Source organism: Stomoxys calcitrans, chromosome 1 (assembly GCF_963082655.1).
Source record: "Stomoxys calcitrans chromosome 1, idStoCalc2.1, whole genome shotgun sequence".
NCBI classification, from domain to species: Eukaryota; Metazoa; Arthropoda; class Insecta; order Diptera; family Muscidae; genus Stomoxys; species Stomoxys calcitrans.
This window is the reverse complement of record NC_081552.1, coordinates 210,129,311-210,155,557: the sequence shown is the minus strand read 5'-3', so window position 1 is coordinate 210,155,557 and position 26,247 is coordinate 210,129,311. Positions and strand designations below refer to the sequence as shown.

Sequence of the window (26,247 nt, the reverse complement as noted above, 5' to 3'; positions counted from 1 at the left end):
GTCGAATTTCCCAAATTTTGTTTTTGTTGTCCTAATTGCACATGACACACTATAGCCATATTTACGCAACATACCTTATCGTAAAGGAAATTTTCATACCTTTCCAACAATGTATAAAACATTTCTCAACTCGGATTCTATCTACTCTAAAATTCATTTACACTTCATTAAACTCTATATAAAAATGTCTATTTGTGAAATGGAACCTTATATGGGGCCTACACTAAAACATTGATAGATTTGCCCAGGGTTTACAATACAAATGTGTTAGAATAAAAAAAGGTCTCCTGCCAAAGTTTAAAAAAATTGGAATAAAAATATGTGTTTTAGAGCGAAAACACTTCGCATCGGCGTGCGTTTATATGTATATTAGCTACTCCCAAAATAAAAAAGCATTTTAGTTTTGTATTATTTGATTTTATTCTCTACCAAATAATCTAAGGTATCAAAATTTAAAAGCTCTTTAATTTGAATGGCATCGGGATCGTCCTTATCTATATCGTCACATATTTTTGGTAGCCATTTAGTTCTGATGCTGTATAGTACCGGATCAGACGATAACAATAAATATTGAAGTAAATCATAATTTTGGTTAAATTTGGTGCTCTTTCGGGTATTGAAAAGCCGGAACTGTTTAACATCTCTATTACGGGATTCCTGAGCTTCTTCTGTAAGTTCTCCTAACGGAAGTATGTTGTATTCCACAATTTCCTTGCCATGATGTAAGACTTTATGTACTGTCGGTGTTAAAGCTTTCCACGAATATAAATCAGATAAAATGTTTTTTGTGTCATTACTATAAGCTTCAAATTTGGTTGAATTTATCATCTTTTTGCTATTGATTACAGCCAAAATCACTTTGAATCGTCTTAGCAAGTGTTCATCAAGACCGGTTATTTTAGATGTCGATACGGGGTCCTCAAAAAACCGCCTTGCCGAGTTGCCATCATTTGTGCTTCCGTATCCGTAAAGAGGTTTATCTATTATAAGTCCCTTTTGTTTAAACTCCAACTGGATTCGATTCTTCTCTTCCTGCCTCATTTTGTGAAGATCTTGGTTGTTTCTAGCAGAGACATCGCGGTTTCCAGGGCTAGTCCGATATTTAAGGTCATACGATAAATGCAAACAATACTCCATGAATCGAATTCTACAGTGCAGGGGCGAAATACCGAAATTGAGCGCATTTTCGTTTACTAAATTTTCATCAGACTTGTCCTCGAATTGCCCATTCTTCTTGCCACAAATATTGCATCTCCAATTGGACATAACGCCAGTTAATGCGTTTGCCACCTTTCCATCGATCATAGTGAGTTGTAGTTGAAACGAAACTTTTATATTTCTTCCCAATTGGTTTATAACAATCATGGGTAATGCAGCAATTTCTTCCTTTATTTCGTTCACCAAAGATCGTGTTGTGTTCCGGTCTTCCTTTGTATACTCAAACCGAATTGGGCGACATAAATATTTTGACCCAGGTGTTCTATTTATCCATATATCTTGAAATGCATTTTCTTTCGATGATGAAGATTGGTCCTTGTATTGGTCCTTGATTGGTCCGATGCGAAGTGTTTTCGCTCTAAAACACATATTTTTATTCCAATTTTTTTAAACTTTGGCAGGAGACCTTTTTTTATTCTAACACATTTGTATTGTAAACCCTGGGCAAATCTATCAATGTTTTAGTGTAGGCCCCATATAAGGTTCCATTTCACAAATAGACATTTTTATATAGAGTTTAATGAAGTGTAAATGAATTTTAGAGTAGATAGAATCCGAGTTGAGAAATGTTTTATACATTGTTGGAAAGGTATGAAAATTTCCTTTACGATAAGGTATGTTGCGTAAATATGGCTATAGTGTGTCATGTGCAATTAGGACAACAAAAACAAAATTTGGGAAATTCGACTTTTTTGAAAAATTGACTTTTTTATTGCCGGTTCCATAAAATGGAATAGAATAGAGATATTTCCATGATTCTTTTTGTGTTTTGTAGAAGAAGTGTTACCAAATAAAAGTTTATTTAACATCTTTGCAATAAAATGTGACGTAATACTTGTTTTTTAGCAATGAATATAGCACTACTTGAAAATTGACTTTTTTCAGTATTTTGATCGCTACGATCTCATTTATGGCTAGGATATGGCGAGACATACCTTAAAATGTTGGGAACATTTTAAGCTTTCATTTAAGTTCAAAAAAAGCGAAAAAATCCCCGTGGAACTTTTTTTCCAGTGAGAAACTTTTGAAGTTTAGTAAAAAAATTGGCCATTTTGGTCTTAAGATAACGGTGTTGTTTGATATCGAAATTAGCCAAATTAGCACTTAAAACTTTTCTTAATACCTCGACTTTGTGAAAATGGAAAGAAATGATAATGCTTTGACGGCCAAAGTTTGCGAAAACTTAAAGGAAATGGGAGTATCTTTTTTGAAAAATTTTGCAATTTTTTGACAAAAAAAATATTTTTCATATTGAAAACGATGCCATTTTTAAACCGCCAAAGATATTCACGTGATTCCTTTTGTATTTTATGCACACATATGCTGGCATAATTTGTGTGAAGTATGAAGTTTATAGCTTTAAAATTGACGGAGTTATTTAAAAAACACTGAAAAAAACCAAGGCCAAATTTTCATATTTTAAAATTAAACAATTCATAACTCCTTAACAGTACACGATGGCATGGTACTTTATGCATAAGTTTTTTAGATCTTGTCAAGCTCTTTCTCTAGAGTCCTAAATCATGTAAATCGGTTGAGTAGATCAAAAGTTATGGCCCCCAGAAGCTTGGAGAAGTCAAAAGTGGTCAACTTTGACACCCTGTAGCTCACCCTGTATTAAAGATATGGACCAACAACAGCACTTTTCTGAAAGCCTATGTCCTCCTCTACAAATGTCTAGAACATTTTGTATGGCTAAAATCAACAGATAAAAAGTTGTAGACTTATTTCCAATTTTTTTGCCATTTGGCCCACTGTGCATCGCATAAGAATTGTGACCTCTAGAGGCTCCAGAATTACAATCGGGAGATCGGTCTATCGAGAAGCTATATCAGGTTATGGACAAATGAAAACCTTATCTGGCACAGTTATTGGAAGTCAAAACTAAATCCCACGTGCAGCCAATCGGATAAGAATTGCAGCTTCTGCATGCAAAATGTAGGCAGCCATATCAAAACTTCAACCGATTTGGTCCATTTACAATCTCAACTAACCTACACTAAAATATTTTCGGCGCGGGATGACTATTGGCACCATACGGTTTAGAACTTTCAGTTCCGATTTGTATGGTGTTCATCATCATGACAAAAGGCTCAGCTGAGAGCTAACGGACACGTCCACAGGTTGCGTATGGTGGAATGCTGCATATAGGGTGTAGCTGGAACTGTAATCGCGTACAATCAGCGGTATCGAGTGGAGAGTCTCCATGAGAGGTCGGCCGGCATCGGCTAGTGCTTAAATACTGAATGCCTATGATACTTGACATGACAAGGTGAATTATTGGCGCCTTTAACTAACCAATGGCCATAACCTTCCTGCGGCGATCGGTCCTATGGAGTGGAACGAGCTTGCTCGCATATGGAGCTTGGCGAGGATCGCCATCGCCACATGTGAAGTGTGGTAACGACAACAACAAGAATTAAAATATTTGAAAAAAATTTCAAGTGCCTGGCCTTACTCCTTCAGAAGTTTGCAGGTTTTCGTGTCGTCGCACTACGGCCCGCCGTTCGTACCCGGCTATAAAACGGATTCCGGATTTGGATATAACTGACATATTAAGGTTTTGGGCCCATAAAAGGCGCATTTATTGTCCGATTTCGCCGAAATTTGGGACAGTGAGTTGCGTTAAGCCCCTCGACATATTTCTGCAATCTGGCTCAAATCGGTCCAGATTTAAGTATAGTTCCCATATAGACCGATCTCTCGATTAAAAGTCTTGGCACCATAAAAGACGCATATGTTTTCCCATTTCGCCGAAATTTGGCACAGTGAATTGCGTTGGCCCTTCGCCATATTTCTGCAATTTGGTCCAGATCGGTCCTGATTTGGATATAGCTGACATATAGACCGATCTCTCGATGATTATTCTAACTATTTTTGCGCAACGCATACACTAAGAGGCAACACTGTGCGTTGCTATACTTTTTATTGATATAGGTCGTTGCGTATATATATATCGGTTCAGATTTGTACCCACCACCATAGAATGGGGTATACCAATCCAGTGATTCCGTTTTAATACCTCGAAATATTGATCTGCGACCCCATAAAGTGTATATATAATCTTGATCGTCTTCACAATTATAAAGCTGATCCAGCCATGTCCGTCCGTCCGTCTGTGAAAATCGCATAGGGGTCCAGCGCATACCGTGAAATTTTGCATAGATACTTATTTTTTTAATGTAGGTCGTTGGAGATTATAAATGGGCCATATCGAATAAGATTTGTATGTAGCTCCTATATAAACTGATCTCCCAATTTGACGTCTTGAGCCCCTAGAAGTTACAATTGCTATCCGATTGGGCTGAAATTTTACATTTTTTGCACCACTACAACGTTCGACAATCGTACTCAATATGGTCTGAATCGATCTATAACCTGAACCGATTACCCGATTTCTCATATTGAAATCGCAATTGTTATCCGATTGGTCTAAGCCGATCTCCCGCCAAGCCTTCTACGGCCCCTGGAAGCTTTATTGTACCCTACACCACCGCTTTGGTACAGGGTATTATAACTCTGTGCATTTGTTTACAACGCTATGAAGGAAAAGAGCTAGACCCATCGATAAGTATACCGATCGGCTTAAAATCACTTCCTGATTCGATTTACCTATGTCCGTCTATCTGTCTGTCCATGTATTCCTGTAATCAAGGTACAGGCATTTATTGTCCGATTTTCATAAAATTTTGCGCAAGTCACTTTTTTGGTTCAAGGACGAACGCTATTGATTTTGAAAAAGAATCGTATATATCTTTCATCCGATATGCCCTTTTTATGCTGTATAAGCCTCAATTTTGGTCTTATCTTTACCAAATTTGGCTTGAGGTGTTTTTTTGATCTTCATGATATTTTAAGTCGATCTAGCTATTACCGTCCGTCTGTCCGCCCAAAGCACGCTAACTTTCGAAGGAGTACGGTTAGGCGCATGAAATTTTGGACAAAAGCTTTTCATTAGTGCAGGTCGGTTGGGATTGTAAATGGGCCAAATCGGTTCATGTTTTGATATAGCTGCCATAAAAACCGATTTTGGGTCTTGAATTCATGCGCGCAATTCTCTTCCGATTTGACTGAAATTTTGCACGTGGTGTTTTGGTATATAAGCCTCAATTTTGGTCTTATCTTTACCAAATTTGGCTTGAGGTGTTTTTTTGATCTTCATGATATTTTAAGTCGATCTAGCTATTACCGTCCGTCTGTCCGCCCAAAGCACGCTAACTTTCGAAGGAGTACGGTTAGGCGCATGAAATTTTGGACAAAAGCTTTTCATTAGTGCAGGTCGGTTGGGATTGTAAATGGGCCAAATCGGTTCATGTTTTGATATAGCTGCCATAAAAACCGATTTTGGGTCTTGAATTCATGCGCGCAATTCTCTTCCGATTTGACTGAAATTTTGCACGTGGTGTTTTGGTATCACTTCCAACAACTGCGCCAAGTACTGTCACAATCGCTGCAAATTTGCAAATTTTTGGCCATGAACATTCCACTAAGGAACAGAGGCAAACTTCTCACATATCAATGAGTGCAGTCCGATTCAAGTTTAAGCTCAATGATAAGGGCCCTCCTTTTTGTAGCCGAGTCCGAACGGCGTGCCGCAGTGCGACACCTCTTTGAAGAGATGTTTTACATGGCATAGTACCTCACAAATGTTGACAGCATTAGAAGGGGGAAAACCACCGGTGAAAATTTTTTCTGATGGTCTCGCCAGGATTCGAACCCATGTGTCCAGCGTCATAGGAGAACATGCTAACCTCTACGCTACGGTGGCCTCCAAAATCGGTGCATAACCTGATATAGCTGCCATATAAACCGATCATGAGTCTTGACTTCTTCAGCTTTTAGAGGTCGCAATTCTCTTATTCGATTTGGCTGTAATTTTGCACGTGGTGTTCTGTTATGACTTTCAACAACTGTGCAAAGTATGGTTCAAATCGGTTCGTAACCTGGTATAGCTGCCATATAAACCGATCTTGGATCTTGACTTCTTGAGCCGCTAGAGGGCGCATCTCTCATCCGATTTGGCTGAAATTTTGAGGTTTTTTATTATGACTTGCAATAACTGTGATAAGTATGGCGCACATTGGTAAATAACCTGATATAGCTGCCATATAAACCGATCTGGGACTTCTTTAGCCTCTAGAGGGCGCAATTCTCATCCGATGTGGTAGACATTTTGTACAACGGCTTCTCCCATGACCTTCAACATGCGCGTCCAGCTCCCATATAAACCGATCTCTCGATTTTGCTTATTGAGCCCCTACAAGGCGCAATTCTTATCCGAATGGACTGAAATATTACACAATGACTTCTACAATGTTCAGCGTTCTATTCGTTTATGGTCCGAATCGGGCTATTACTTGATATAGCTCCAATTGCAAAACAGTTCTTATTCATTACTCTTTGTTTGCCTAAAAAGAGATATCGCGTAAAGAACTCGAAAATGCGATCTATGGTGAAGGGTATATAAGATTCGGCCCGGCCGAACATAGTTTTCTTCTTTGGTACGTGCTTCATTTTGCTTAGGGATAATTGACTTTACCCAATCTACTTCTTATTGATTTTCCACAGCTCTTTTGGATCAAGGCTATTTCCTATAAGAAAATCTTGGAATGAATTAATTTTTATAAGTCCATGAATTATAAATCAATTCGTTATTATGTTTTCTATAAACTACCTTAATTGAAGTGCCACAGACAGTTTATGTACAAATCGGTGAAGGTTATAACCTTCCATTATCTTTTTCTCTCTCTAATATAAACCAACGCAAGACAAACTGCTTCAATGAAAAATCGAAATTTATATGATAGCAAAAAAACAATCGCCATTGAACTTAATAGTGAAAATTTATTTTAAAACAAAAACAAAACTTCTCATAATTGATGAGGGAACTTCCATTTTAAATTTTGGAAAACGAAAACGATACGACGGGAATCAACATTAGCCCCGTATCAAATTTTAACTAAAATCATTTGCATATCTGCTGAATGAAATTAAAGACAAAACAATAACAAACAAATACAGCAAATATGGCAAAAAGGCAAAGAAAGGCCTCCTCAGCAATATTGAAATGTAAACATAAACAAACAACAACCGATCAAACTATCATCTGCAACACGTTTTTATTTTCTTTTTTTTTCTCGTTTTTGCTTATTTGTAATTAAATGAAATCAAATAGGAAAAACAATAACAACGAGGTTGATGATTAAACAAATTAGCCAGAAAAAATATATAAATGTTTGAACGATATAATAAAAACATTTTGTACCTTTGGAAATTAATAAGAATGTGGCCACAAATTACCGGAAATTATGATCACATTGAAACAAATATGACCCAGAAATCTAAAGGTGTTAAAATAATATGGAAATTGCCTTCGTGGCAAAGCCGCATGGCCTTAGATCCACTTTATGAGTACCAACTTGAGATGAACTTTGATAGCTTGGAATTTAAACGCCAACATTATAAATTTTAGCTTTCAACTACAAATTAACTTTTTAAATGGTCCTGTTCTTAACTTTAAGAATCTCTTAGTCGATTTTAAAAAATCAAAGTTGAGTTCCCCACTGCAAAAAAATCTGTTCGTGGTTGTAGTCTAGAAAGTTCTTTAAAAATAACAGGTAAAGGCATTAAATTCGGAAGGGCGAACTTTGGATACCCACCACCTCGGGTATAGATGTAAACCCCCTTTCGTCAAAATCCGGTGAAAAATGCATACCTTATGCCCCATAGCAGCTATATCGAAATATGTTCCGATTTGGACCAAAGACTAATAAGTACAAGTCATTGTTCAATTGTGTATAACAAAATATTGGTTTTTTTAGTAGATTTATCGAAAAATAAACCGATCTGAACCACATGCGGCACGGATGTCAAAAGGCCTAACATAAGTCATTGTGTTAAATTTCAGTGAAATCGGATTATAAACGCCCCTTTTATGGGGCAAAGACTTTAAAACGAGATATCAGTCTATATAGCAGCTGCATCCATATCTGGGCCGATTTGTGCCAAGTTTCAGAACAATGTCGAAAAGCCTAACACAACTCATTGTCTCCAATTTCGGCGAAATCGGACAATAAATACGCTTTTTATGGCCTTAAAACATTAAATTGATAGAGAGGTCATATGGCAAATCACAGAAATATGTCGAGGGGCTTAATTTAACTCACTGTCCCAAATTTCGGCGACATCGGACAATAAATGCGACTTTTATGGGCCCAAAACCCTTAAATCGAGAGGTCGGTCTATATGGCAGCTATATCCAAATCTAGACTGATCTGTGCTGTATTGCAGAAATATGTCGAGGGGTCTAATTTAACTCACTGCCCCAAATTTCAGCGACATTGGACAATAAATGCGCCTTTTATGAGTCCAAAACCTTAAATCGAGAGATCGGTCTATATGACAGCTATATTAAAACCTGGACCAATCTGGGCCAAATTGAAGAAGGATATCGAAGGGCCTAGCACAACTCACTGTTCCAAATTTCAGCGACATTGGACAATAAATGCGCCTTTTATGAGTCCAAAACCTTAAATCGAGAGATCGGTCTATATGGCAGCTATATTAAAACCTGGACTAATCTGGGCCAAATTGAAGAAGGATATCGAAGGGCCTAACATAACGCACTGTCCCAAATTTCAGCGACATCGGACAATAAATGCGCCTTTTATGGGCCCAAAACCTTAAATCGAGAAATCGGTCTTATGGCAGCTATATCCAATTCGCGACCTATCTGGGCCAAATTAAAGACAGATATCGAAGGGCCTAACACAACTCACTGTCTCAAATTTCGGCGAAATCGGACATAAAATGCGCCTTTTATGGCCCCAAAAAACATTAAATCGAGATATCAGTCTATATAGCAGCTATATCCAAATTTGGACCGATTTGTGCCAAGTTTCAAACAAGATGTCGAAGAGCCTAACACAACTCACTGTCTCCTATTTCGGCGAAATCGGGCAATAAATGCGTCTTTTATAGCTTCAAAACCTTAAATCGAGAGATCGGTCTATATGGTTTTGTTATAACCAAAAGTTGTAAAGTCCTTACTGGAAAACCCGATATATTCTTGATCGTCACAAAAATCTAAGATACTGAAGTCAGGTCCATCCATCCATCTGTCTGTTGAAATCACGCCACAGACTTTATCAATGGTGATATTGAGTCTAAACTTTGCACAGATTCTTTTTTTTTTTTGTCCATAGGCAGGTTAAGTTTGGAGATGGACTATATCGCACTATGCTCCGGTATAGCCCCACATAAACCGATCTGCAGATTTAAGGTCTTAGGCCCATTGAAGTCACAATTTTTATCCATTTTCACAGAAATCTGGAACTGTGAGTTGTGTTGGGAGATGGCCTTCGTAGCGCATATTTAAGCATGTCCACCTATGACGCTGAATGAATGCCTGGGATTCGAATCCTGGTGAGAACATCAGAAAAAACTTTCCGCCATGGTTATTCCCTCTTAATGCTGGCGACATTTGTGAGGTACTTTGTCAATTAAAATAATCTCCCTAAAGAGGTGTTGCACTGCTGCACGTCGTTCGGACTCGGCTATAAAATGGGGACGCCTTATCATTGAGTGTAAACTTGAATCGGACAGCACTCATGGATATGTTAGAAATTTGTCCCCGTTCTTTAATAAAATGCTCATGGGCGAATTTGCAATTTGATTTGGGTTGTGTTGGGTCACTCAACATCCGTCATCAATACGGTTTAAATCGGTCTATATTTGGATGTAGCTGTCATATATACTGATCTACCGATTTAAAGTCTTGGGCCCATAAAGGACTCATTTATTATCCGATTTCGCTGAAATTCTGTACAATGATTTGTATTAAACTCTTACATATCCCTCCCGAATATGATGGAGATCGAGCTATATTTAGATATAGCTGTCATATACACCAACATTCTGTTTCGCCATCTTAAACAGAGCCGTCTATCGAAATCACGATAGCGGTCGAACGCGTAAAGCTAGCCGCTAAAAATTTTGCACAGATACTTAATATTGATGTAGGTCGTTGGGGTTTCCCAATGGGCCATATCGCTTTAGATTTGGATATAGCTCCCATATAAACCGATCGCCCGATTTGAGTTCTTTAACCCCATGGAAGCCGCAATTCGATGTGTCTAAAATTTTACACATAGTGTTCTGTTATGACTTTCAATAACTGTACCAAGTACGATCCAAATCAGTCTATAACCTGATATAGCTCCCATGTAAACCGGTCTCTCGATTATCTTTGTTCGGTTCCTAGAAGCTTTAATTTTTGCGGGTTTGACAGAAGTTTGGTATGTAGAATAAAATTATGCCCTTTAACTAAATTGAGTGGTGGTGGGATTGCAAGATTGGGCCCAGCTGAACTTTGCACGCTTTTAGTTGTTTCTAATTACGTTATGAGTTGATCTAGCCATGTGTCCGTTCGTCTGTGGAAATTACTATAACGACCGAACAAGCGAAGCTAACTACTTGAAAATTTCCACTCATACTTTTTTTGATGTGGGTCGTTAGGGATTGCAAATGGAACATAACAGTTCAGATAAGGATATAGTCCTTTATACATTGATTCATCGATATGACTTCTTAAGTCTCAAGTGGGCGCAGTTCTTGACCCCCAGTATCAGTGGCAAGTATGGTCTGAATTGGTACATAACCTGATATGGTTTCCTTATAAGCCTCTCTCCCGAATGCGCTTCTTGGGCAACTAGAGGGCACAATCCATACTCGACTCAGCTTAAATTTAGCACAATGAGTTTTGCAATGACCTCTAACATACCTGCCAAGTACGGTCTGAATCGGTCCATATCCAAGTACAGCTCCCATATAATCTCGTCTCCCGAATGTACTTCCTGATACCCTAAAGTGCTAAAAATCCGCACAATAACTTCTGCTATAACCTCCAACATTCATGCTAGGTATGATCTGAATCGATCCATAACCTGATACAGGTTTCATATAAACCAATCTCCCAAATGTAGTTCTTGTGCTCCTTAAGTGTCCAATTCTTTCCCAATTCGGCTCCAATATTGCACAATGAGTTCAACTATGACCTAAAGCCTACTTTTCAAGTATGGCCTGAATCGGTCCATGGCCTGATATACCTTCCATATAAGCCGATCTTCCGAATCTACTTCTTAAGCCCCACGAGACCGCAATTCTTACCTGATTTGGATAAAATTTTGCACACTTACTTCAACTAGGACGTATGGTCTGAATTGGTTCAATTCTATTTATTGCCTATCGGGCTATTAAGATAAATCGTGCAAAAAATCTTGACAAGTGCGATCCATGGTGTAGGGTATATAAGTTTCAACCCGGCCGAACTTTGCTCGCTTTTGCTTGTTATACCCTACACCACTACTGTGGTACAGGGTATTATAACTCAGCACATTCGTTTGTACCAGATATATGTTCGTCCGATTTGCAGTAATACTGCAATAAAATGGTCATTGGCTAACCGATTCTCTCGAAATTTGGCAGGAATGATTTTCCCATGACTCCCGATATTACAAATGAATTTCAGGGAAATCGGTTCAGGTTTAGATATAACTCCCATATATATGTTCGTCCGATTTACAGAAATAATGCAATAAAATGGTCATTTGCTAACCGATTCTCTTGAAATTTGTTAGGAAGGATTTTCTCTTGACTCTCGACATTACTGGTGAATTTCATGGAAATCGGTTCAGATTTGGATATAACTCTCATATATATACATCGCCCAATTTTCACTCCTAGAGCCACTGCAAGCGCATTTAATGACCAATCTTCCCAAAATTTAATACAACGCTTTCCTCGACGACATCCACAATGTCTATAAAGTTTGTTCGAAATCGGTTCAGATTTAGTCATAACTCCCATATATATGTTCGTCCGATTTGCAGTAATATTTCAATCAAATGGTCATTTGTTGATCGATTCCCTCGAAATGCGGCAGGAAGGATTTTCTCTTGACTCTTGACATTATAGATGAATTTCATAGAAATCGGTTCAGATTTAGATATAGCTCTCATTCATATATTGGGTTGCCCAAAAAGTAAATGCGGATTTTTCATATAGTCGGCGCTGACAAATTTTTTCACAGCTTTTGACTCTGTAATAGCATTCTTTCTTCTGTCAGTTATCAGCTGTTACTTTTAGCTTGCTTTAGAAAAAAAGTGTAAAAAAAGTATATTTGATTAAAGTTCATTCTAAGTTTTATTAAAAATGCATTTACTTTCATTTAAAAAATCCGCAATTACTTTTTGGGCAACCCAATATATCGCATGATATTAACATCTAGAGTCACAGCAAGCGCATTTATTGACCAATGTTGACAAAAATTTGCACAACGCTTTCCTCGACAACTGCCACAGTATTGGAAAAGTTTGCTCGAAATCGGCTCAGATTTAGGTATAGCTCCCATATATATGTTCGTCCTATTTTGAAAAATACTGCAATAAAGCGCTCATTCGTTAAGCGATTCTCTCGAAATGCGGCAGGAAGGATTTTCTCTTGACTCTTGACATTATAGATGAATTTCATAGAAATCGGTTCAGATTTAGATATAGCTCTCATTCATATATATCGCACGATATTAACATCTAGAGTCACAGCAAGCGCATTTATTGACCAATGTTGACAACATTTTGCACAACGCTTTCCTCGACGACTGCCACAGTATTGGAAAAGTTTGCTCGAAATCGGCTCAGATTTAGGTATAGCTCCCATATATATGTTCGTCCGATTTACTAATATTTGAATCAAAAGGTCATTTGTTGATCGATTCTCTCGAAATATGGCAGGAAGGATTTTCTCTTGACTTTCGACATTATTGATGAATTTCATAAATTGAGAAATACTGCAATAAAGCGCTCATTTGTTAAGCGATTCTCTCGAAATTTGGCAGGAAGGATTTTCTTATGACTCTCGACATTACTGGAGAAATTCATAGAAATCGGTCCAGATTTAGATATAGCTGCCATATATGTATATAGCGTGATTTTCACTTCTAGGGCCATTTCATCGCATTATTGACCATTATCATTATCAAAATCGTTTCAGAATTAGATATAGCTTTAACTTGTACCCATAGGGTAGGTGTAGAGTATTATAAAGTCGGCACCGCCCGACTTTTGCCTTTCCTTACTAGTTTTTATCTAAATTGAATTTATCGTTTATTTGAACTATTGAACTTCACGTGATCGAACAATCTCCTTTGGCCGGATATTCCAAATAAATCTATTTTCAATGACCACTCATCTACATCTGGCAAATGTCAATAAGGGAAACATGCAGCTTAAACGAATATTGCCACAAATGACTCAGGTTAAATAGAATTAGGAAAAATGTTTGGAATCATTCCGTTTCTATTTTCTAAGAGCTTATGGCTACAAAAGTAAATTCCAATAATGATCACAATACATATGCAGTTTAGGTCTTACAATGCATTCTTGTGGAATCGGCAAGCAATGGCCATGACCATGTAAGGTATGCATCCATAAAAATTGCGAAAAATCTTTTAAACATTTTCCCAGCATTCCCATTTATTTGTGTTAAAATTAAGATTTGGTTAATATATTTCTTAACGATCATAAAAATTTATGATTTTTATTATTTTCGTTGTGGCTTCTGTTTGTATTATTGTTTTAACATTTCATTTGCTATCAATATGGCCAAATTGTAATTTGCATATTTGTTTTGAATTTTTCTGAGTTGGCTGTGGTAAAATTGTGGTGTTGAATCTATCCTAAAATGGCATTGAATTCTTAATTATGGCAGAACCTTGACCAAGTTTTGTTTTTGTTCAAAGTAGGTTTTTGTTACATTGGCATTGGACCATAAGGGCCTTCTTTAAACATTTCATACATGTTTGAGCTAATCGATCATCCACAATCCGCCATTATTTATTGCAGTCAGAGAGTAACAACACCATTCAGCAGATATGATAAGGGTATTGAGGTGTGATGAATTACCTTCACTTTAAACAGGAATATTGTTATTCATAATTAGGTTGTAAGTCTTATTTATTGCAAAGATTCCATAAATATGTTTATTGGAGGTATAACTGTTCATATCCTTCAACATTCATAGAGTGGACACACACCTAAGCCAGTAATCGGCTTGTTGTGCGCTCTAAAAAGAAAATTTTAAGTTAGGAATTCCGTGCTACTTACAAAATCCTTAATTGTTTTCCATACCACGCTCCTAAGTTGGTTCATATCTGGTATTGTGTCTCCACCTAAGTGCCGGTATCTGTTAGACGCAAAAGCCGGGCAATGACAAAGGGAAATGATCCAACGTCTCATCATCTTCCCCGCATGCCCTACACATGCTATTACTTGCTGCACCTATTTTACATAAGTGAGCTCGTGGTCCTATGTGTCCCGTTATACTGACCTCCTTCTTGCTTCCTTTCAGTAATAGCCTCGTCTTCTTACGATCTGGATCCCCCCCATTGGATTTTCGCCGTCCTACCGACCGTTTTGCTGTTCCACAATGTTGCATGCGTATTCGTCTCCCACTCCCTTAGCTCGGACTGCATCGACCTGAAAAGCTTCGGGTTAACCGAGTTTATTGACGGCAGTCCTCTGGCCTTCAACGCCAAATCGTCTGCCCTTTAATATCCCCTTACTCCGTTATGGCCCGGCACCCAAACGATGAGCATTTTGCCATTCACAAAGAAGGCTTCGGGTTAACCGAGTTTATTGACGGCAGTCCTCTGGCCTTTACCGCCCAATCGTCTGCCCTTTAATTTCCCTTACTCCGTTATGGCCCTGCACCTAAACAATGCGGATTTTCCCATCCTCAGAGAAGGCGTTAATCTCCTTCTTACACTGCAAGACTGTTCGTGACATTACCATCCTGGTTGTTATTGCCCTTATGGCAATTTTACTGTCGGTAAAGATGTTCAAACTCGACGTCCTCGCGTTAGCACCACACCACTTCACGAATTCCGTGATCGCCCGGATCTCTGCCAGCAGGACCGTATTATGGTCAGGCAGTCTAAAAGAGAGCTCAGTCCCTGGGTTCTCAATGTAAACCTCAAGGCCCACTCTTTCCCCTAGCTTTGATCCATCCGTGTAACATGATCTTCCAGATGGCAATACTAGGATTCCATCAATCCAAGACTGTGCCGATGGCAGCAGTGCCTCGCACTCGACTTCAAGGTTCATCTCAGGTATCCGATCGAAACCTCTTCCCTTCCTTCCAGGTTTTCTTTTGTCGCCTCGATTATACCGCGATGGTATGAGCTGCTCCCATCCTCAATCCGTTCTCCTATCGCCTCAAGTCTCATAGCCGCAGTGGCTGCCTCACACTTAATCTGTATGTCAATGGGTCGGATATCTAGAATAGTCTCCAGTGCCCTAGTAGGCGTTGTCCTCATCGCTCCGCCTATGCCAAAACAACACGCTCTCTGAATTGTCTCCAAGTCTTCCGAATCTTGAGAAAGTCGGTAATGGTTCCATCATCGGGTACTTGTTCGTTTGGCTTTATTGAGGCTACCGTCCCTGCACTGCCTGATCTTCCAATATACTTATCTTCCAAATCTTGAGTATATGGGCTTTTTGGGAGTAGGTTGTGATCTCATCGTCGGCTTCCTGTTCGTTAGGCGGCATTGAGTTCTCTATCACTGCACTGCCTGATGTTTCAGCATTAGGATCTTAACCCATCCTAATTTTCCTAATCTCGAAAAAGTCGTTGATAGTTCCGGCGTCGAGTCTCTGTTCGTTAGGCTGTGTTGGGACTCTCGCCCCTGCACTGCCTAATGTTTTATTATTAGGATCTTTACTTATTCTAGTCTTCCTAGATAGTCGGTGATAAACCCGTCGTCGGTCCCCTGTCCTTGGCCTTATAGTACGCCATGTCTTTAGTCTTAGCCAAACTTGTCACGGAGACTTGATCAATGGCAACCACAAGGAGAGCTCCTTGTCTTCCCAGCTTGTTTTTTTTATGCTCTTCGGGAGATCTAATTCTTTTTCCAGCGCTGCCGGTACATACTCCCCTGTCTCTTATGTCCATAAACAGGTTAAGTTCGAAGATGGGCTATATCGGACTATATCTTGATATAGCCCCCATAAACACCGATCCGCCGATTTAGGGTCTTAGGCTCATAAAAGGCACATTTATTATCAGATTTTGCTGAAATTTGGGACAGTGGGTTGTGTTAGGTCAGTGGACATCCTTCTTCAACTTGGCCCAGATCGGTTAAGATTTGGATATCGCTGCCATATAGAGCGATCCGCCGATTTAGGGTATTAGGCCCATAAAAGGCGCATTTATTGACCGATTTTGCCAAAATTTGGGACAGTGAGTTATGTTAGGCCCTTCAACAGATCGGTTCAGATTTAGATATAGCTGCCATATAGCGCGATCCGCCGATTTAGGGTATTAGGCCCATAAAAGCCAAATTTATTATCCGACTTTGCTGAAATTTGGGACACTGAACTGTGTTAGGTCAGTCGACAGCCCTCTCCAATTTGGTTCAGATCGGTTCAGATTTGGACATAGCTGCCATATAGACCGTTCTCTCGATTTGAGGTTTTGGGTCCATAAAAAACGCATTTATTGTCCGATTTCGCCGAAATTTGGGACAGTTAGTTATGTTAGGCCCTTCAACATTCTTCTTTAATTTGGCTCTATAGCTGCCATATAGACCTTTCTCTCGATTTAAGGTTTGGGGCCCATAAAAGGCGCATTTATTGTCCGATGTCGCCGAAATATTGCACAGTGGGTTGTGTTAGGCTCTTCGATATTTTTTGCAACTTTGCCCAAATTCGTCCTGAATTTTTGACACAGTGACTTGTGTTAGGCCTTTCGACATCCGTGTCGTATATGGTTTAAGTCGTTTTCTTTTTAGATGTAGCTACTAAAAAGACGAATATTTTGTTATACACAATTGAACAATGGCTGGTATTTATTAGTATTTGGTCCAAGTCGGAACGTATTTCGATATAGCTGCTATGGGGCATAAGGTATACATTGTTCACCGGATTTTGACGAATGGTGGTTTACATATATACCCGAGGTGGTGGTTATCCAAAGTTCGGCCCGGCCGAACTTAACGCCTTTTTACTTGTTTTTTAAATAAACTTAAAAAGAAATGCTTTTGGAAGCTTTTTAGCAATATAATAAAGTGTTGATTATAGTAATTTGAATTTATATTTTATTTTCGCTATTAATGCTAAGTTTTGTTGATCCTTCTTTTAGCATTGGTCACATTTAAACAAAAAAAAAATTAAAAAAATCAAAAATCTTTCTAAAACAACAACCTTAACAATGACAATCTACATGTCGTGAAAGTACTTTTTCTTGGTCGTTTAATCATTTCTTTGTTTGTTTTTTCGTGTTTTCTTTAGCGAATTAGATCAGGGTTAATAGCCAGAATGCAAAAAACAACTTGCAAACACTTTGAACAAAATAATTATTTTCTTTTTCGATTTAAAAATAATACGCTGAAAGCAAATGTCATCCATTTGAAATGCATCAAGTCACGGCCAATACTAAGAAACAAAAAAAAAACAACAGACGGGGGGCAACCTTTCCATTTAAAAAAAAACCCATTTGAAAAATTTAGACATTTTTCTCATAAACACCTCTAGATTTATTTTACATACTATACCATATTTTAATTAATTCCTAAATCACCAGATTACCATAAATTTACCATTCTATGGTAAAGTGATTCGTGAAAAGAATTATAGGCTCACGATGACAAAGCCATAATTATTGCGATTACAACACTCCAATGCGTCACAAAGACATTTCCTAGAATTTCATCAAGATTATTTATTAGCAGACCCCCCAAAATATGATCGCCAGCATTCACTCAATGCTGTGCAGAAGCGATTAAGCAACAACATATTACTGCTGCCACTTTCCATTCACCCCTCCTCACACCTTCACTAAATGAGTGACTTATTTTTGTACTACTCGCATTAATTTTGTAAAAACAAAAACAAGAAGAAAAAACAAATGAAAAAATTAAACAAGAATAACATAGTCGACAAATGCGATTTCATTTTCATTTCGATTTCGATTTCTTTTTTGGGAACAAGGTGGTTGTTGACGTCATTTGGCCCGATGTTAGGTATGTTTCAAATATTATACGTAATACATGTACCACACATATGTGTGTGTGTATGTATGTCTACATACATTGTCAATACACATAGTGTTGTTATTTAACAGCATCAACAAAAACAACAACTCTTTATGCTTTGATTTTACAAAATCTGCCAAATGGTTTTTTACATAAACCAAATCCCATTAAAACAAAAAGTGAAATGAAAGACCTATTTTCACCATTTTGAAGAGTTTTCAATCAAAAGCATCCTCAACATCAGTGTTACACAAACAACGAAGGGGTGAAAGAAGCAGCAAGCAACCACCCATCCATCTGGCCCTCTAGCCGCATGGACCACATACATAAGTTGGTTAAAACATTAACCAAACAAAATAAAAATGTTTTATTCCAAACATAATAAATGTCAATTGAAACGGTTTTTGCGTTTTAGTAAAAAAAAAATAAAAACAGAAAAATGCTAGTAAAAGGCGTTAAGTTCGGCCAGGCCGAACTTTGGCTACCCACCACCTCGGGTGTATATGTAAACCACCTTTCGTCAAAATCCGGTAAAAAATGCTAACCTTTTTCCCCATTGGAGCTATATCGAAATATGTTCCGATTTGGACCAAATGCTAATAAGTACAAGTCATTGTTCAATTGTGTACAACAAAAATAAATTTTTTTAGTAGCTATATCTAAAAATAAACCGATCTGAACCATATACGACGCAGATGTCGAAAAGCCTAACATAAGGCACTGTGTCAAATTCCAGTGAAATCGGATTATAAATGCGCCTCTTATGGGGCCAAGACTTTAAATCGAGATATCGGTCTATATGGCAGCTATATCCAAATCTGAACCATTTTGGACCAAATTGCAGAAAAATGTCGAAGAGCCTAACACAACTCACTGTTTCAAATTTTGGCGACATTGGATAATAAATGCGCCTTTTATGGCCCCAAAACCTTAAATCGACAGATTGGTCTATATGGCAGCTATATCCAAATCCTTACCGATCTAAGCCATATTGCACAAGTAAGTCGAAGCGCCAAACATAACTCGTTGTCCCAAATTTCGGTGTCATCGGACAATAAATGCCCCTTTTATGGGTTCAAAACTTTAAATCGAGAGATCGGTCTATATGGCAGCTATATCCAAATCTTGACCGATCTAAGCCAAATTGCAGAGGTATGTCGAAGGGCCCAACATAACTCACTGTCCCAAATTTCGGCGAAATCGGACAATAAGTGCGCTTTTAATGGCTCCAAAACCTTAAATCGAGAGATCGGTCTATATGGCAGCTATATCCAAATCTTGACCGATCTAAGCCAAATTGCAAAAGTATGTCGGAGGGCCCAACATAGCTCACTGTTTCAAATTTTGGCGACATCGGATAATAAATGCGCCTTTTATGGGACTAAGGCTCTAAATCCGTGGATCGGTCTATATGGCAGCTATTAGGTTGCCCAAAAAGTAATTGCTGATTTTTCATATAGTCATGTAACTGAGCGTAAGATAGGAGAGAAGTTAAATATACCATAATCAACCGTTCATTATCACATAAAAAGTCTTGGACTGGTGAAAAAGCTTGAAATTTGGGTACCACATGTATTGAAAGAAATTCATTTAACAAACCGAATCAACGCTTGTGATATGCACCTTAAACGCAATGAATTCGATCCGTTTTTAAAACGAATCATAACTGGGGATGAAAAATGGATTGTTTACAACAACGTTAGTCGAAAACGATCATGGTCCAAGCATGGTGAACCAGCTCAAACCACTTCAAAGGCTGATATCCACCAAAAGAAGGTTATGCTGTCTGTTTGGTGGGATTGGAAGGGTGTGGTATATTTTGAGCTGCTTCCAAGGAACCAAACGATTAATTCGTATGTTTACTGTCAACAATTGGACAAATTGAATACAGCCATCAAGGAGAAGCGACCAGAATTGATCAATCGTAAAGGTGTCATATTCCACCAGGACAACGCTTGACCGCACACATCTTTGGTCACTCGCTAAAAACTGAGTGAGCTTGGCTGGGAACTTTTGATGCATCCACCATATAGCCCTGACCTTGCACCATCAGACTACCATTTATTTCGATCTTTGCAGAACTCCTTAAATGGTAAAACTTTCGGCAATGGTGAGGCTATAAAATCGCACTTGGTTCAGTTTTTTGCAGATAAAGGCCAGAAGTTCTAAAGGGTGATTTTTTTGAGGTTAGGATTTTCATGCATTAGTATTTGACAGATCACGTGGGATTTCAGACATGGTGTCAAAGAGAAAGATGCTCAGTATGCTTTGACATTTCATCATGAATAGACTTACTAACGAGCAACGCTTGCAAATCATTGAATTTTATTACCAAAATCAGTGTTCGGTTCGAAATGTGTCATTCACCGTAACGTTGCGTCCAGCAGCATCTTTGAAAAAATACGGTCCAATGATTCCACCAGCGTACAAACCAAACCAAACAGTGCATTTTTCGGGATGCATGGGCAGTTCTTGAACGGCTTCTGGTTGCTCTTCACTCCAAATGCGGCAATTTTGCTTATTTACGTAGCCATTCAACCAGAAATGAGCCTCATCGCTGAACAAAATTTGTCAAAATTTGAACACATTTCGAACCGAACACTGATTTTGGTAATAAAATTCAATGATTTGCAAGCGTTGCTCGTTAGTAAGTCTATTCATGATGAAATGTCAAAGCATACTGAGCATCTTTCTCTTTGACACCATGTCTGAAATCCCACGTGATCTGTCAAATACTAATGCATGAAAATCCTAACCTCAAAAAAATCACCCTTTATGAGCGTGGAATACTAAATTTACCAGGAAGATGGCAAAAGGTTATCGAACAACATGGCAATTATATATTTGATAAAAGTTCATTCTAAGGTTTATTGAAAATGGATTTACTTTCTTTTAAAAAATCCGCAATTACTTTTTAGGCAACCCAATATATCCAAATCTGGACCTATTTGTGCCACATTGCAGAAGATTTCGAGTGGCCTAACGCAACTCAATATCCCAAATTTCAGAAAATCGGATTTTAAATTTGGCTTTTATGGACCTTAGACCCTAAATCGGCGGAACGGTCTATATGGGGGCTATATGAAGATATAGTCCGATATAGCCCATCTTCAAACTTAACCTGCTTATGGACATAAAAAGACTCTTTGCAAAATTTCAGCTCAATATCTCTATTTTTATAGACTGTAGCGTCATTTCAACAGACAGACGAGCAGACGGTCGGGCATGGCTAGATCGTCTTAGATTTTTACACTGATCAAGAATATATATACTTAATAGGGTCGGAAGTGGATATTTCGAGGTGTTCCAAACGGAATGACGCAATCAGTATATCCCCCATCCTTCGGTGGTGGGTATAAAAAGAAGTAAGGACGGGCCAAAGTCGGGCGAAGGCGACATTTTGATACCCGTGGTGTAGGGTATCAAAAAGTCGGGTATGCAGGCTAAGTCGTCAAATTTAAAATTTGCTTAAAATTGATATGTAAAATGTTGGGCAAATTTTTGTGAAGATCGATTGATAAATAGGTTAGCAAAGGCCTTAAAAGTTAAAATCATTAGATGCATATAAATGGGAACTATATCTGAAACTGAACAAATTTCTATGAAATTCAGAAGAGTTATAAAAGAAACCATCGTGGTAAAGAAGATCGTTTAACAATTTGCTTAATTATTGAGTATTATTCAAAATCGGACGAAAATATATATGGGAACTATATCTAAATCTGAACCGATCTCCATTAAATTCAACGTCCATACACGGAGTCCTAAGGGAATCCTTTGTGGCGGACTAACATATATATGGGAGCTATATCCAAATCTGAATCGATTTTTATAAAATTAACCAATAATGTTACGACTTACAAGAGAATTAATTGTGCCAAATTTCGTAAGAATCAGTTTACAAATGAAGGTATACTTGCCGTTGGGGAAAGCGTTGTGCATAGGTTTGGGAAGATTGGTTAGTAAATGCACTTGCAGTGACTTAAGGATTGAAAATCGGGCGACATATGTATATATATATATATATATATATATATATATATATATATATATATATATATATATATATATATATATATATATATATATATATATATATATATATATATATATATATATATATATATATATATATATATATATATATATATATATATATATATATATATATATATATATATATATATATATATATATATATATATATATATATGAGAGCCATATCTAAATCTGAACCGATTTCTATGAAATTCACCAGTAATATCGAGAGTCATGAGAAAATCCTTCCTGCCGAATTTCGAGAGAATCGCTTAACAAATGACCATTTTATTGCATTATTACTACAAATCGGACGACCAAAAATATGGGAGCTATATCTAAATCTGAACCGATTTCTATGAAATTCACCAATAATGTCTAGACTTATAACAAAATCCTCTTGCATTTCGTGAGTATCGGTTTACAAATGAGGAACAAATTTCCAGTTTTAGTCCAAATCGGACCAACATATATATGGGAGCTATATCCAAATCTGAACCGATTTCTATGAAATTAACCAATAATGTTAAGACTTACAAGAGAATTACTTGTGCCAAATTTCGTAAGAATCAGTTTATATATGACGGTATACTTGCAATTTTAGTCCAAATCGGACGAACATGTATATGGGAGCTATATCCAAATCTGAGCCGATATCTATGAAATTCACCAATAATGTCGAGACTTATAAGAGAACCCCTCGTGCAAAATTTCGTTACAATCGGTTTTCAAATGACGATATAATTGCAGTTTTAGTCCAAATCAGACAAACATATTTAGTGGAGGTATATCTAAATCTGAACCGATTTCTAGCAAACTTAGATATTGTGGTTGTCGTTGGGGAAAGCGTTGTGCAAAGGTTTGGAAAGATTGGTCATTAAATGCGCTTGCAGCGGCTCTAGGAGTGAAAATCGGGCGATATATATATGAAAGCTATATCTAAATCTGAACCGATTTCTATGAAACTCACCAGTAATATCGAGAGTCATAAGAAACTCCTTTCTGCAGAATTGCTAGAGAATCGGTTAACAAATGACCATTTTATTGCATTATTACTGCAAATCGGACGAACATATATATGGGAGCTATATCTAAATCTGAGCCGATTTCTATGAAATTTACCAATAATGTCGAGACCCTTTGTGCAAAATTTCGTAAGAATTGGTTTTCAAATGACGATATAATTGCAGTTTTAGTTTAAACGGACCAACATATATATGGGAGCTATATCCAAATCTGAGCCGATTTTTTCAATTTCAATAGGCTTCGTCTCTAGGCCGCAAAAAATGCTTGTTCCAAATCGGATGAAAACTGCGACCTGTACTTTGTACACAAATTAACATAGACAGGCGGACGCATAGACAGACAGACAGACTGGCGGACATAGGTAAATCAAATCAGATAGTGATTCTGAGTCGATCGGTATACTTATCAATGGGTTTATCTCTCTTCCTTCTGGGTGTTACAAACAAATTCACTAAGTTGTAATACCCTGTACCATAGTAGTGGTGTAGGTTACTAATAACATATGTCCATTTACTTTTTCCACTTGATGTAAAAGTCAGCTGTTACTTAAAATCTGACATTTTTTCATAGCATTTCCATAAGGCTATATAAGCAACCATATTTGCTCTCTACAGCATAGTTGAATAAAATGTTTTTTTTCTGTTTTTCTTTTCTTTTTCGATTATTTGCCTGCAGCTGTTACACCGGACTTAAATGCACCCCAAAGGCCGAATCATTTGGAATTAATACCACAAACGAATCTCAGTAAATCTACCAGTTTATTGGTAAGTACTCTTCACAATATGTTACACACCATATTCATACACATTCTACATGTAAATGGGTTACGAGGTCGAGTCCAGTTTATATGGAATATGACTTCTTTCATAACAATTCCCAGAAATGAGGTGAAGTGGGCAAAGGCAATACGTGGAATATAATGCTTCGCCATGTGTGAAATTTACTGCAGGATTTTTTGGCAGTAGTTTTTATTTAAACGCCAAAAAGGTGCAAAAAAATTTTTTAATGCAATAAAAAATGAATGAAAAACGGGAATATTTCGCTGAATTTAAATAAATAATAACTTCGTTCGTGGAGTGAAGAAATGTGTTATTGAAGCATTCAATGGCAAATTTGAATAATCAAAACATTTCTCTAATGCCAAGCAAAATCCTATATGAGGCCCCTAGGCTACGGAAGATCCTATACTCCATACCAGTGACTTTAGTATACTTTCTGAGGTGAAACTACGTAAGGAACAACATCTAGTGCTGAAACACTAGATTTGCATGTGAAGGGTACGTTCTGAATTCAAAGTACGTATAGAACATCTAGTGAGGATCACATTTGCATTTAGTTGCCATTTAGACCGATCTGCCTATTTTATTACCCAATAAAAGGCGCATTTATTACCCAATTCCACTGTAATATGGATCAGTGAATTGCACTAAGCATATCGTTGTCTGAACCAAATATGGTCCAGATCGGACCATATATTGATATAGCTGTCGTATATATTGAAATCGGTCGTCGTCGTTGTAGCCACATTTTCATGTGAAGGTGGCGATCCTCGTCAAGCTCCTGTAGGTAAGCAAGCTCGTTTCGGTCCAAAGAACCCATCGACGCGGTAACCGGGTGGCTATTGGTCATTCAAAGGCGCCATATGTCATATTGAGCATCATCACTCAGTATTTGTGCAAGAGCCGGTGCCGTCCGGCCTCTCACTGAGACTTTGCGCTCAATACCGCTGATTGTCCGCGACTGCCGTTGCAGCTACACCGTATGGAGCATCCCACTATCCGCAATGGACAGCAATGAACACCACACAAATTGGAGCTCAATGTTCCAGCCTATCTGGTGCTCACAGCAAAGCAGACGAGGCATTACTTGGAGTGTTTGAAAGAAAGATTCTTCGTACAATATATGGACCAGTTTGCGTTAATGGAGGATTAAGGCGTCGTATGAACCCAGAGCTGTATGACGATGATAGCATAGTTACACGTATCAAAATACAACGGCTGCGTTGGCTAGGTCATGTTGTCAGAATCGAAGAAGAAGCTCCAGCAAAGAAGTCTTTGAAGGCAAACACGGTGGTACACGCAAATCGGGACCAAAAGCCCGATGTGGTGGTGGGAGACACCTCGAAACTTCGTGTCAGACACATTGATCCAATCCTTAGACCAGTTTAGGGTGGACCGGGTCTTTAGAGACTGGATAAACCATATGCTAAGGAATAAGTGGATTAATTATATGTCCCATGACATAAATATATGGGAGAAAGTGGCACTAGGCACGACACATGTTGTCATTTTATCGCCATTACTATGGGTGACCACCATAAATGACCTATTACGGATGCTGACTGAGGAGGGATTTGAACCCGTCTGCTAGGCACACAATGTTTTAATACTTCTAAGGGGTAAGCATCCGAACCAGCTATGCAGAAGGGCCGAAAGGGTTTTGTATATGGCATAAGATTGGGCTAGACCAAGAGGTCTCAATGTTAACCCAGACAAGACCGAAATAGGGCTGTTCGCGAAGAAAACAAAGGTACGCCAATTTAACGCACCACGTTTCTTCAATAGAACCATTTTGATATCTGACAAGGTCAAAAACTTAGGTGTGATCTTGGAAGGGATACTGAATTGGAAGTGTCACATTCATGAGGCGTACTGAGAAGGCTCACAGATGTTGGGCACTATGTAATTGGGGCCTGAATCCGAAGATTGTCCACTGGCTCTACAGGAGCGTGGATTGCGATGGAGAAAAAGTGCAATGTGAGGATTATAAAGGGTGATTTATTTGATGCAAATGTTGACCGTGGCTGCGCCTCAAATGGTCCATCCGCTTTGTCTAATTTTGGCATATTCATTCCAACATTCCGGCCGGTTTCTCACGAG

The 26,247-nt window shown here is 38.1% G+C and overlaps 1 protein-coding gene across 7 annotated transcripts in view; it reads left to right on the top strand.

Moving 5' to 3' along the window:
- Positions 1-26,247, top strand: part of LOC106092952 (capon-like protein) — a 977,840-nt gene that overhangs the window by 910,645 nt on the left and 40,948 nt on the right. For all 7 annotated transcript variants that reach the window (XM_059361277.1, XM_059361272.1, XM_059361274.1 and 4 more), the window contains one exon: positions 24,044-24,132. In XM_059361277.1, coding sequence (XP_059217260.1) covers positions 24,044-24,132 — 89 coding nt within the window. The remainder of the gene's footprint in view (positions 1-24,043; positions 24,133-26,247) is intronic.